General features: G+C 47.7%; 1 protein-coding gene and 1 long non-coding RNA gene across 13 annotated transcripts in view; one reads left to right on the forward strand and one right to left on the reverse strand.

The window, feature by feature from the left end:
* Tle1 (TLE family member 1, transcriptional corepressor) overlaps window positions 1-4961 on the reverse strand; it is an 89402-nt gene extending 84441 nt beyond the window's left edge. For 11 of the 12 annotated variants that reach the window (XM_087184157.1, XM_087184148.1, XM_087184155.1 and 8 more), the window contains exons 1-4: window positions 4783-4961; window positions 3952-4052; window positions 2454-2517; window positions 2295-2339 (exon numbers count right to left, since the gene is read on the reverse strand). In XM_087184157.1, coding sequence (XP_087040283.1) covers window positions 2295-2339; window positions 2454-2517; window positions 3952-4052; window positions 4783-4806 — 234 coding nt within the window. In that variant the 5' untranslated portion in view covers window positions 4807-4961. Of the gene's footprint in view, window positions 1-2294; window positions 2340-2453; window positions 2518-2738; window positions 3928-3951; window positions 4053-4782 lie in introns of those variants that run through there. The other variant, XM_087184149.1, reaches the window with a different exon arrangement.
* A 1268-nt stretch (window positions 4962-6229) lies between these two features.
* LOC101723548 (uncharacterized) lies at window positions 6230-12916 on the forward strand. The gene is made up of 2 exons (XR_205999.3): window positions 6230-6467; window positions 10717-12916. It is a non-coding gene; the product is annotated as an uncharacterized LOC101723548 (long non-coding RNA).
* The last annotated feature ends 1469 nt before the right edge of the window (window positions 12917-14385 follow it).

Here is a 14385-nt window from a genome sequence, read left to right on the forward strand (position 1 = left end):
GGTGATCAGGCGGCAAAAAGCATCAATTTGAGCCTGGCTACACCCTGGGGGCCAGACGTCACCAGTTTTAATAAGAATTATGATTACTAGCTACACCAAATGCCTCCTCAGAACTTATCATTAATGTGTGACATTCAGAAGGATGTTTTTCAAATGTAAGACCACTTTAAACTGAATTATAGCACTCCTTTGCACACTACTCTAGTTAAGGGTCTGTCAGCATTTACAATATAAACCAAATTTGAGGGGGTTTAATATCTACCATGAGGAACTTGTTTATCTCTCAGCTTTTCCCATTTTTCAAATTACTGAGCCAATTATACACAGTGTATTATTGGGTTTTTTTGGGGGGGGTACTGGGGATCGAACTCAGGTCCTTACGCTTGCGAGGCAGGCAGCAGAACCACTGAGTTAAATCCCTAGCCCTACACAGTGTATTATTAATGCACAAGGGCTCATGGACAGAGAGTATATACCCACAAATGCCCAATGCAGTATAAAACTCATTAGAAAACCATTTTCACATCGTAAGGGCTTCTGCCCCTTCTTCCTTCTTTCTATATGATAAAGAAAAGGTCGCCACACCATGTAACCAACAGGAACCCAGAAGAATCACACACCTCTTTCAGTTCCTCCAGTAATGGCACCAGTACACAACATCACACCAACAGAGTACTCCCTTGTAAGAGGTGATGAGGTTATTAAATCCTCCAAGTTTATGGGGTTAAGAAAAAGCTCAGTCTCCTCTTACTCTTTCAGAATTTGTCACCAAAAACATGTCCTTCAGGATAATTTTAAGAGTGGCAGGTGAGAGTTCCTAGGCCAAATTTATTTGCATAATTAATTTAGAAGGCCATAAACCATTGCCATTGATTTTCTAGGGCTAGGCCATTTACTATCAACGTTACAATTGCCTCAATAAGGCACTAGCCACTGAAACACACAAAAGCAAAGGCACAAACCCAGCATAAACAAGGCTACCAACTTTGCAAATCAAAGTGAAATCAGCAGCTTTTTAAAAGGCCTGTTTTACTAATGAACGGCCATCTTAGCTATCTTTCCAAACAAATCTGAGAAAACACCTAATGTACATGGTAACATTATGAAATCTAGGAGGAATTAAAAATCAAAGAGTGAGGAGTTACAAAAGCAGAATTCAACTCTGAAACACACTTGCTTAATGAAAGTCTCTGAATATAAGGAAGATCTGAAGGCTGAACTAATCAATTTCTCCACTGTGCCCCAGCCGGTCAGCCATGCTCTTTAATTTAATGAAACAAGGGTTTGAGATGAAATAGCACATATACATCAAGTAAGAATTGTATTGTTGCACTCTGAAATGTGTCCAGCTGTGCAACTTCATCTGATGATAATTTTTAAGAGGCAATCGATTTCTAAAAGACTTATTGTACCAGCGTCTTGATGAAAAAGTGAATGTCAGCATATCTCCAGAATACTTACACCCTGCCATTAATGCTTTCTTTGGCAGACAATGACTACTCAATCGAGGGTCCTTTGGGCTGAGCAATCATTTAGCTTTTCTTCTCTTATGAGGTCCTTAGTGCCTTGTTCCAGCTCAATACTCTTTTTATACACCATTATAGTAGCCGTAAGTGTGAATTTTATGGGAACTTGCAAACTCACAGTCATAGCTAAAGCTTTCCAGTCACTAATCTTTTCATGCTTTTAAAACCACTAGGACTGAAGCAACTCTCAACATATGCTGTGGCAATAAAAGGATCCTTTTTTCATATCCAAACCTGCATCAACTAAGTAAGAAACTTTCAAAAAGATGTTTGCTAATAAACCACTAATCCTGACTGTCACTTTATGCAACCCCAAACCATAAAAAAATACTCCAGTTACTCATTTACCTTGTTCAATCTGATTAAAGAAACTCCTAATTATCCTTCTTTCCCCACAGGTCCCTATTTCCTTCTGAAACAGCACTAACTAAACTACAGTAAACTTCAGCAACTCTACAACATACCCCAGGGGAGAATAAATCTATGGAGGTGGGAAAGTAAACGCTGAGTCTCAGAGTTCCTGTCTACTTTAAACAAGCTAGTTTACATTTCCAAAGCACCTCTCACCTAGTCATTTACATGCCAAGTAATTTTCAAGAAGCAACCACTGCTGCAGAATATCATCACCATTAAGCAGGAAGGGAAACCAAGGCAGGAAAAAGGCATACAAATGCCCACCCCTCCATCCCGCAACTGAGGACAAAGCCAGTATTATAAAATCGTATGAACTGATTTCTCCTTTCAACGTGAGATTTAACCAAAGCTTACCTGTTTATGCATTTCAATGTTTAATCCATATGACATTTCATAATACTGTGGAGAGAAAAGAGAATCAACCATTTTACTAACTCACACTGTTGCAATGCTAAGAACACATATTTGCTAATATTATACAAAAAGGAAAAAGATCCAGTCTTTGCTACCTACCATCACATAGTGCCTCTGCATTTCTGTCTTTTCACTTGCCAGTTTCTCACATTCCAGTTTAAGGCTATGAAAACAAAACAGGCAACTTAATGTAAACATTACTTCACTTGTTTTAACATCTGCCTCACATATTTGCACTTCAAGTAAAAACAAAGACCAATTTGGAAAAGCCATAAACTATCTATATAAACACCCAAAAGCTTTGTCCTTGCATTTAATAGGAAAAAGGAATAAGATGAACAGTCAGGGTATCCATTCAACTATCTTTTTCTTCTTGATGCCTACCTGCCCAGATGCCATTAATGAAAAAATCTGTCAAAACAGACTCTTCCTCACGGTTATGTGTTCCCTACTTTCTTGCATCAAAGACTGCTTCTGTGGACTGTACCAAAATCTGGCCCTTGCACAATCTTCAGTCTTCAGCATGGGCTGTGCCACCTCTGCCAGCTTAAAAAGTCCGTAGGTTTGAAAATCTTCTCTGCAAAGTTACTTCTATAACGGCTGCTCCCTTTCAAAACCTTTGGTTCTTACATCCTTGCCAAAATATGTCAAGCTGCTACTGCAATGAAGTGGGCTGAAGTTCTCCCTGCTTGGTAAACACACGGTGTGTGCAAGTGCAAGGATACCTCGAGCTCTGGAAATGCTATCTACAAGTAGACAAAACGTCAATAATCAGAAAGCCCCTGACAAGTAAGGAAAAAACTCACACTCAAGCCACTTAGTCTCATTTGTGTTTCTTCTCAAGTGCAACAAAAGTAGAAATTGTCATTACAGTTATTTCTTCGCTCTAGCCAGCCATAACCTCACAGGAGCACGGGAAATAAACTAACCACCCTGGGTAATTCACTATGGACACAGCACTTTACAAATACCTTTCATTTATAATCGCGTTGATGGGAGGTATCACTAAAGGAAGAAACTAAGGTTGACATGAACACAAATGTAACCCGCTCCAAATCCACCCAGAATGAGGTTCGAGCAGTGAGGGTTCCCACACTATCTATCTTCTCCCCACCGAGGGTGCAGTGGGCACAGCTGAAAATACCCAGCCTTCCCTAATGGACTTTGTCTCAGGCGACCCAATTTTCTAGTATGGCAAACAGACATTTCAACATGGCTTTGCTCCTCTGAAACACACTCCAGGGCCGAAGCATCGATTGAACCAATGTTTCAGCTCAGCCTGTTGCAAAATAAATAAATGAAGTGCAAATATTGACGGTTCTCATGCAACTCCTAAATACACGAATAAGGACTCCCAGGAACAGCAGTAAACGGGCAAAAGGGAAACAATGGGAGGAGGAGGAGACATGAAAAGAGGCGGCCCGGGAAGAGCCAGGAAAGGGGGGAACACGAATGACAGGTCTTAACTGCGACTGCACACGCCCCCGCCTGGACGCAAGCATTAAGTACAGCAGCAGCCGCCGCCGCCTCAGGGCTGGGTGACGAGGGGCACCGGGAAACATGGGCGACCACTGGCCCGTCACAGCCGGACACACACCTGTGATACTGCGCTTGCAGGAACTGAAATTCCTCTTTAATCCGGTCCAAGGACTCCGGGATTGTGAACTTGAAGGGCTGGCCTGCAGCCTGGTGCGGCGTCTGGGGGGGGGACCAACGAGGGTCACCGAGGAACGAGGACGAGGGCAGATGGATAAATCAGCAAGTGGCGGAGTTGGGACAAGAAACGGGTGGGACACACACACACAAAAACAAAGTTAGAAGTGTTGGTAAACAAGCCTTCAACTCTAGTTTGCAGTTCACTTTGGAGAGGTAAAAGTGGACCTTCCCCGGCCCCTGGGTTCTAAGAGGCTCCGGAAGCGCCCCAGACCCCAGGGCAGATCGTGCCAAGAGCGTCCCGTCCCGGTCACCTGCCTGAGGGCAGGGGCTGTGGAGGCCCGGGCCAGCCCAGCCCAGCCCTTCGGGGTCACCACCGCCTCCCCCTTGGGAACAATGACCCCAGGGAGAAGAAAAACAGCTCCTAACGGACCCCCTTCCTAGAGTCGCCGGGGCCACTTCCGGGCGCGCACCGCCAAGGGTGCCACAATGACAAGTAAATAAGGGAGACGAGAAACGGGGGACGTAGGGCGCCCCGGGAGGATGTGGCTGCGGAGAGAAACCCCAGCTCCCACGTCCGCCCAGTCTAGACGTCAGTCAAGCAAGAGGGCGTCCGGAGGGAAGGGGAAGTGGAGCTTCGGCAACAACCCAACCCCAGGCAGGAGGGCGCAGTGGCTCCCAGGCTGGGACCGCTGAGGGCCGGGGGCCGCGCACGGGCCACGCGCCTCGCCGACCCGGGTCGGGCCCCCCACCGCCCCGGGGGACCGCAGCTCACCGGGTGCCGGCTCTGCGGGAACATTGCTCTGGCGGTGGCCGAAGCTCTGTTCCCGGACAGCTCAATTCTCCGCGCAATTTCCAACTTTAATCCCGCCGAGGTTAATTAAGCCAAGAAAGCAGACGCGGGGAGCGCTGGGGGCGCGCGCGGCGGGGCGCACCGGCCGGGTCGGCGCCGGGGCTGCTCCTGCTCTGGCCGAGGCGGGCTTCGGCCCTCAGGGCCACATCGCAGCCCGGGTGGCCCGAGAACGTGCGCGGCGACGCAGGCGCGCTCCCAAACGTGTGTGCCTCGGCTGCCGGCGGGAAGGTGGGGCGCGGCGGTCTGGGTGCGCTCCCCTCGGAATCCGACAGATCCGGGCGGCTCGCACCGCTCGGTTCCCGGGCCGCTCCTCTCCGGCTTTCCCCGCAGGTGGCGCGACGGCTCCGGGAGCTCCACAGCAACAAGCCCGGTGGCGTTCCGGGCCAACTCCCGCGGGTCTGCACTGAGTCTTCGGCTGGGCGCTCACTGGCTCCGGCGAGGCCGCGAAGTAGGGCTGGGGTCGGAGCACAGGCTCCGCGCCCCACGGTCCGAAGCCTCACCCCGGCCAGGGACCGAAGAATGCGAAGTGCGCAGGACGCCCGGGTGACTAAGCTCTCCGGTGGCACCGGCTACTCCGCGCGGGCGAGTCCGGGCGCCCAAGGCTGCTCCTCCCCGGGGCGCATCGGGACGCCGCGCCCCCGAGCACCGCCGCTCCGGACCCGTGCGAGCCCGGGCCTCCGGGTCCTCCTCCTCGCCTGCTGGGTTCCCTCTCCGCCCGGGGCTCTCCGGCCCGCCGCGAAGTTCTCTCACGCCCGAGGGGCCGACATCCACCGACGCCCGGGGACGGCGGGCGTGCGCCCCGCGCGCGGCCCCGCTCCCGCCGGCAAACTCCGCGGGCGAGTCCGGATCAGTCCCCCAGCCGAGGGATCGCCGAGGTCCCGCCCGGCTCGACGCGGGTGGGGCTGGCACCGTGGGCAGCCTCGGGGACGCGGGGGGCACCGGTGCCGCCGGCGCTGCCGATCCTGCAGCCGCCCGCTCCGCCGCCGCCGCCGCCCGCGCCTCTCGCGCCGCTTACATTAACACGCGGTTTCACACTCTCGAGCTAACATCGCCGGCCCCGCCCAGCCCGGCGCGGGCGGGGGCCGCGAGCCCCGAGCCGCCTCAGCCAATCGCGTATGCTCAAACCAACGTGGGGTGCTGACGTCACTGAAGCCCTCAGCCAATGGCCGCGCCGCACCGGCCGGTCAGCCCCGCGGACCCCTCCCGCTTGGGCAGTCTCCCCGGCTCCCCGTCCCACCCCGCCCTTCCCCCGCCCGGCGCGTCCTCCCGGCTCGGGGAGGCGCAGCTCCGGAGGGGCCGCGGGACGCCGCCGGCAGCCAATGGGAAGCGGCGAGACGCGCAGCTTGGCGCGGAGGATTGGAAGGTCGGTGGGAAGGAGAGCGGTGCGGCCGGGCTGTCAATCAAAGTAACGTGGGGCGCCGAGACGCGGGCGCGCGCGGGGGGAGTGTGGCGGCGTGCGGCGCGGGGCTGCTGGCTGGAGTGCACCGGATCCACTTGTTCACTTTTCCCTGCGAGGAAAACCATTCGATCGCAGCGAAAGTAACTCCGACGCCCGCGTGGGTTGGGCCGGGGGCACTTCTCAGTGATTTCCACCTCAGCGCGGCTCTGTGAGTGGGGTGACGTCCCAAGGTCTCGGGCATGTTTCTCCCCGAGCAGCCGCTTCCCGCTGCGCGAGGCATGGGCTATGCCGGGTGGGAGTGCGTGAGAGAGCGGCGCTGCGGCTGCCACGCGGACCCCGGCCGCCCCGCCGCCCCGCCTTGGGGCTGGTGTCGTGGAAGAGTCTAGCGGCTGAGCGGAAAGCTCGGCCTGCCCTGCGTGGGCGGAGAGGGGCCCCACGGCGCCGCCGGTGGTGGGTACGCGCGTCCCCGGCCCGCGCGGAGAAGACGCCGGCCACGCGAGAAGCCGGGTCCTCGTCCCAAGAGTCTGGCCGAACGCTTGAGCCTCTCAACGGCCAGACCGGAGCCTCTTCCCACTTCCTGGGAACAAAGAGACCACGGGAGACCTGAAGGGCTGCCCCACCCTCCCGGCCGTGGTTTAGGACGCGCTCTTAGCCGGCTGCGCGCTGGGTCAGTGGCGCTCCGGGTTGCTGTTTACTGGGAATTGAGTTAAAAGGAGTTTTGAGGCCTCCATGGAAGACACATGTTGTACAACTCAAGGTTGAGGGTCTCTGGTTTTGTCTGTTTCTCAGAATCCACTCCTGGGAATCGCCCCGTGTGTACTTTGCTTTAAAGAACACTTTTAGGGGAGCTGTTTTTACTAAAGCGGGGACTGAATGTTAACGTGGTACCCAAATGTTGGTTACTTCTTGCGGAAAAGAGGCACATCTTCCACAGATGTTCATCTTACGTGGGAACCTAATTAACAACTGTTTGGTATTGATAATAACCCCCATTCCCATTATTTTCCTTCCGAGACTTTTGGGAAGGTTTGTTTTGATTGGAGTTTTTTTGGGGGGGGTAGTTTTGTTTAGTTTTCTCTGTTGGGGATTGAACCAGGGCCTAGCCCATACTTGGCAAGCACTGCACCTCTGAGCTACGCCGCCCCCCCCGTCAGGTTTTATTCAAAGTTATGCTTTCACAAAAATTTTTTCTTTGAAATATTAAAAGAATCATTTTAGATAATACAGTTCTCTACTGGAGTTTTAAAATATGTATGATATTGATTTGTCTATAATTGCATCAAGCGCAGATATCAATTATAGATGAAAAATAAAAGAGCGATTTTAGCCAGTCTGAAGGCCATAGTAAGTTCTTAAACAAGTTCGACATGGTAGCTTTGGGGTGTTTTCATTAAGTGGAATTGAAAAAGGGGTTTTGCTACACCAGAACTAGAAAGGAGCTGCCCCTTGTCTTGGTTAAATTTGGTGATGGTGGGCGCAGGTTGCACACTCAGGTCGTTTTGGAATCCCATGATCCACTGGCACAGAGCTCTGTCCTTGGGAGACCTGTGCTCTTGAGGTCACTGTGCAGAGACAGGCCACCGTTGCCATCTGTGGGCGTGGTCCGCTCAGCTCCACACTTCGAAGAAAGTGTGCGCGCCTTGGGAGTGCACACCCTGACACCGCTCCACCAGCCGGGACTTCCCCCTGGCTTTCCAAAGCTAATTCAGTGGTAGGTGTACCCTGACTTACAGGCACACGCTGGCACTTAAACAGGATGTTTGGGAACAGGAGCAAAAGCGTCCGAGTGAGTTTTAACACAGTTTCTTTATTCCCTAATAACTTCACAGAAAATATGTTCACTCAACCGTATTTCCCAGTTTGCTATGAGTAAAACTTAGAAATACTCTTTTAACTCGTGCTTCCTTACCAGTAGAGTTCAAAACCAGGCCAAGCCTTTTGATTTCCTTAAAATGCAATGTGTGGAAGCCTGGTGAGGTAACAAACACCTGTAATCTCAGCATTCTTAGAAGCGGAGGCAGGAGGATCACAACTTGGAGCCCAGCCTAGGAATTTAGCCATACCCTGTCTCAAAATAAAAAACCGAGGGAAAAAAAGTGTTGGGGACATAACTCTAAAGAGCCTGAGTTCAGTCTCCAGTACCGCCGAAAGAAAAAAGTACTATGGAAAAAAGAAGGCACATAAAGATTTCACCACGTGGCCCTCTAATTATATATTTAAAGAGGGGTGGTTTTTGAAGGTGTCATTCATTCTCATTTGAATATCCTTGAGAGTGGGGGAAGGCTCAGTCCTTTGTCAAGGTCATACTTTTGGTGATTGTCATGCTGTAATAATTACACTACAAAACTCATCAAACTGTATTACAAATGAGGTGTTTAAACAATCAAGCAGCTTTAATCTTAATTTTAAATAAATAATATATGTGCAGATTGCCTACAGCCTATTTTTAAAAAATAGTCCTACTCATGAAATCTATAATTTTGGTAACCATATTCTTCTTTAGCTTTAACAAATTCACATGCCAGTGATGTTTGTACAGGAAATAATATTAAGTACACTGCTTCCATAGGAAATAGTCTTGAGCAAAAAAGAAAAAGAAGAAAGTATCCTTTTTCTGCAAAAGAAACAAAGACTTTTTTTGAGACAGGGTCTCACTATCTGTGTGTCCAGAGCTGCCCTTGAACTCAACACCCTCCTGCTTCAACCTTCCCAGGACTAACATTACAGTTATATATCACCATGCCTGCCTTTGTTTATTTTATCTTGGTATATATACATGTATATTTACATATTTGTTAGTGATTATCAAATTTTTAACTTAACAAGTAATTACGAAACTAAATGCTACATAGTATAGGTACTAGACATAATAAGAAAATACATGAATGCTGATCATAGAAATTATGCCTTTTAGCCAGGCATGGTAGTAGACACCTATAATCCCAGCCCTTTAGGAGGCTGTGAGACAGGTGGATTGCAGATTGGAGCCCGCCCTGGCCAATTTAGCAACTTAGTAGAAGCCTGTCTCTAAATAATTATTTCAAAAAAAAAGGACTGGGGATATAGCTCACTGCAAATGCCCTGGGTTCAACCCCAGTACCAAAATTTTTTTTTAAAGAAATTATGCATCTTTTAATTCTATTTTTTAAATAATTATAGAAATTTTTTAAAGACCAGTTTTGTCATTTTCTCTTTTGAGTTAGCGCTCAAACATTTCCTCATTTGAGTGGGGGGTTTTTTTGGAGTGTTTTTTTTTTTTTTAAACTGAGTTTTCTTTCTCTGGGTTTATTTTACTTTGTTTCACTTTTTGTTTTGGGGAGTTTTGTTTTTGTTTTTGAAATGGGCTCACTGCATAGTTCAAACTGGCCTTGAACTCACTATGTAGCCCAGGCTCTAGGGATCCTCCTGTCTCAGCCTGCCAGTTGGTAGGGTTACAGGCATGCACCACCAAGCCTGGCAAAACTTGAGATTTCTTCAGCCTAAGAGTGTAGGGCCCAAAAGAAATGCTCGTAGCATTGCTTTATAGCCATTTCCTCCTTCACTCCATTACCCCAAAAACCCAATGAGATGAACTTGAGTGGAGGTGAGGAGGGTAGAGAGAGAAGGCAGAGAAGGAAAAACAATCAGTAGCAGATCCATGCAGCAGTAAAACCTCAAATAAAATCACATCCAAAGAATCTCTTGTGGTTTCACACAATATGGTAAAATTAGAGATTGCAGGAAACCGGCTAAATTAAACTGGGAGCATTTGAAGAGAAACTAGCAGACTGTATGAAAATGACACGTTGACTGACCAGTGTGTTTTTGTAGCAACAATTTCTTTGTTAAGACACAGATCAAAGGAACCTGCATATGTTTTCATTTTATTCTAACTAGAAAATTACATCCAGATGTTTAATAGGCATTTGGTTGGTTTTTCAGCATTGATTAGATGTGTGGGTTCTGTTTGCTTACAAGTGTAGCTGGATCATTAGCTAATGCAAAGAAATGTTTGCTGTGAGTTGCTAATTAGGGCTTTTGGAAACTCTCCCTGCTCAAGAACAGTTTGTACAGCGGCCAGAAGAACTTGTGGGACTTGGAGAAGTTGTTTTCCCTTCCCTGGCTGTGTGGAAAGAGCAGAGCGTTGGTTCGCTAATCCCTCCCTTTGCCTAGAGGGCTTTCTAAGGGTTCCCCAAGGACTGGAGTGCAGATAAATGAGGAGACCACACAGGCGTTCCAGACTCAGAGATGAACGTGCTTTTTCTGGAACCATCACTGGGGTGTCTTCCAGGGTGAGGGGCAACGTCTACAGTGCTGCACATTAGCATATCTGAGATGCTTGCTGCTAATGTTATCAAATACACGGCATTTTTAAGTATACTTTAGAGGCAGATGGGAAGGCCCTTTATGATAAATGAGTGTACTTGAATTTATTACTGTAGTACTTATAATTAAAAATGTCTCCTTTGCAATTGCAGCACTTTACAGGGTACAAGAGACCAAGCTTGGAAACCAGAAGCTGGAGATCAGGAAAGGAGGGAAGGAGAAACGGATGGGTCTGGGAGGAAATACATTGTTTACATTCACAGCCTACCCATTTGCTTACCTTCTTAAAGCCCCAAAACTTGTAGGAGATTAGCCATTTACTTGGTATTCAAATAAACTGTGTAAGAATTTGAGGCACTAAGTGGATAAACTTGCTAGCTGGTCAATCATGTTTTTAAAAACTGTGTCTGGCATACAGAACCACCTCACCCAGGGCTAAACTTGTGTTTATTTAACTCTGTATTTCCAGGGATGTATCAGCCCCAAGTAGCATGTGTTTATAAGTAGTCACAGAACCATAGATATAAACCAGGTGTACAGGCATAGGCCTGTCATCCAAGCCCCTGGGAGGCTGAGGCAGGTGCCAGGAGTTTGAGGCCAGCCTACATTGTGGTTCCAGGCCACTCAGAACTACATAGGGAGACCCTGTCTCAAAAAACAAAGCAAAACAAAAAGTGCAGATATAAATGTCCTTGTCCTATGTTCTTTTCCACCTAACACCTAAGGATGGCACACTCCTCTGTGTTGAAGTACTCTAATTAATGTGGGTTTTTCACACCAGTAAAACAGATTCATGGTGAGTTCCTTGAAATAGTTCAGGTTCTGCTTAGACCCTGCAAGGTGACCTGGAACAGCACAGTCCCTGTTTGGGGACCTGACCCAGTACTGCCTAGAGTTGTGACCATGATAATGGGTCTTCTGCGTGCACACACACTCCAACCTTCAACCCATTCTAAGGTCTGATAAAAGCTGGGATAATCCACTCTTATTCTTCCAGGTTAGCATTTAACAGGACAGAAACTAAAGGGTGTTCAATAGACATCCAGGGAAGGTCATTACAGGAAGCTCCTTCCGGGCTCCTTACTGCACATTCATTTGAGAAGAGCAGACCAGAGATCTCTGAGCCCTCCCAGTGCCCCACCTCTGCTGCAAGCTAAGGGATTGCCAAGGAAATCACAGCACTCTGGACAACTTTCCTCACACCTTAAATCTCATAAACGATGCTTCTTCCTGTAGCTGGCAAGGTCTTAGCAGGGTTAAAACCTGGGCTCAACAACTCAGTGATCCCAGGGTGTTTCTCTAGTTGAAGGCAGATGAGGCATGAGGTGGGAAGGGCACTAGCAGGTAAGTGTATTCCAGATACCTTCGTGTTACTAAAACAGAACATTTGGGCGTAGACAAGGTAAGTGGCATAAATACAGAATGTTGGGACACTACAGGAGACAAGTATCTGGGTGCTTTCAAAGGCATTGTCAGCTGATAGAGCTCAGCAGCAGAGCACTTATCTAGCATGCAGAAGGCTCGGTTTGATTCCCAGCACTGCCAAAAAACAACCAAACAATGTAATGTGAAAGAGAAAAATGAAAAAAGTTGCTGGGCGTGGTGGTGTATATCTGTAATGCCAGCACTCAGGGAGGCTGAGGCAGGAGGGTGGGTAGCTCTGAGTTTGAGGCCAACCAGGACTACAAAGTGACATCAAGGCCAGCCTGAATGACATAGTGAGACCATGTCTCAAAAACGAAAAGTAAAGAAAGATTATCCTTAAAAACAAAGCAATAGGATTTAAATGCAATGTGTGAGTCCTGCTGGCTCCTGGATCAAAAAAACTATGGAGCTGGCATGGTGATGAACACCTGCAATCCCAGCACCTTGAGAGGCTGGGGCCGGAATACCGCTGGGAGTTCAAAGCCTTAAAGAGGCCACTTTGGACTGCAGAGTGAGTCCTAAAACCATGGAGCCTGTTACTCGACAGTTTTGCTCTGGACCGGTTACAAGGTGATGAGGAATTACAGTGCTGTTTTTGGTTTGGGTTTTTTGACACAGGGATCTCCTTGTTCGGCCCAGGCGGGCCTTGAAAGTGCCGAGATTACAGGATGCGACATCACACCAGGTTGTGGTGCTCCTTGGATGTGAAAAGGCTGGGCAGTTCTGTTCTGAGACAGTGAATGATAAAGGATGAGACGGGTGACTCCTATCACTGCAAATAAACAATGCATCTCATGGGAGAATGAGAACGCAAATTGGACAGTGTGTCTACACCTCTAAGATTTGGGGATAGTTTATAGCTATTTGTTTTATTGTTTATTCTGTTTGAAATTTTCACAATAAAACGTTTTGGGAAAACAATTCAAACTTCATTGTCTGCATAATCTCATGTGTTAAATGGAATTTGCTTCATGAGTTAAAAAATGATTTATAGGGCCAGGGATTTAGCTCAGTGGTTCCTCTGCCTGCGTCGAAAGAGCAAGGTCCTGAGTTCGATCTCCGGTGACAAAAAAAGAAAAAACATCTAGAAAAAATGATTTACGATGTTTCTAGTAAAAAAAGAAAAAAAAAGTATGAAGCTGGGCATGACAACACATGTCCATAATCCCAGTACTCTGGGGGGCTGAGGCAGGAGGATTGCAAGTTTGAGCCCAGCCTGAGCAATTTAGCAATTTAGTGAGGCCTTGTCTCAAAATAAAAAATAAAGGGCTGGAGATGTAACTCAACATAAAGGCCCTGGGTTGAATCTCCAGTTTCACTAAAAAGAAAAAAAAAAAATTGAAGCTCAGAATAACCAGAAAATCTATAAAATAAAGGCAGAACTGTTTCTTTGTTAAGAATAAGGCATGGGCCAGGGATTTAGCTCAGTGGTTCCAACACCTGCCTCACAAATGCAAGGTCTCGAATTCAATCCCTGGTACCAAAAAAAAAAAAGGCAGTAGCAAATAAATTTAATTTTTAAATTTTTATGCATACTTGTTCTGCTAGCCTTTTTAATACTTGAGCCCAGCAGTGATGCATAAATTATTAGTTTGATTTTTAAATTTTCTTAATATTTTGAAATATGATGCTCATAACAGATTATTGTGCTGTGTGCTAAGGTTTAAATATTAATCTTGAAAAGAAGTAAAAATAGCACTAAATCTTGAACACTGATGTCCTCCTCACCTGAATTACCCAGGCACACAAACCCAAGGGGATGGTTCCTAAGGCCCTGTTAGGTACCAGCATCCACAAAGGCTCTGGTCCCTGTATAAAATGGCACGGCTTTCAGAGGGAACGAACTCGCATTCTCCTGTCAGAATCCCATCTCCAGCCCTTTTTTACTTTATTATTACTTTGGCAGAGGCAGTTTGAGACAAGGCTCACAATTTAGCCCAGGCTGGCCTTGAACTCTTGAAGATCCTTCTGTCTCAGCCCCTGCAGTGCTGGGATTGCAGGCATGCACCACCAGGACCTGGTGCAGGTTTGCTTCTGTCATTGCTGCTTTTACTATTTCTAATCCACAATTGGTTGAATCCTTGAATTAAAATACAAGCAGATATAAAGGGTCTAACCAAGGGCAGGAGATTTAGCTCAGTGGTGCGGCCGCCTGCCTTGAAAGTGCAAGGTTCCGAGTTCGACCCCCCCCCCAAAAGGGGTCTACCCTATTTATTATGGGATAATAAATTCTTGGGAAGCACTGCGAAAAGGAAAGAAGGCAGGTGGAACACCCCAGCCATCAATTATTTCCTTCAGTCACACTTAGTTTGCTTTTGTTTTTCTTATCACCATTTTGTGTATTGGAGGGAAAACTGTGTCCCTCAGGTAAGCAGATTCTAGCTTGTGTGTGAACA

The sequence above is a fragment of the Heterocephalus glaber genome, unplaced genomic scaffold, assembly GCF_053883595.1.
Source record: "Heterocephalus glaber isolate CG9 unplaced genomic scaffold, H.glaber_assembly_v1.0 deba00001481, whole genome shotgun sequence".
Taxonomy (NCBI): domain Eukaryota; kingdom Metazoa; phylum Chordata; class Mammalia; order Rodentia; family Bathyergidae; genus Heterocephalus; species Heterocephalus glaber.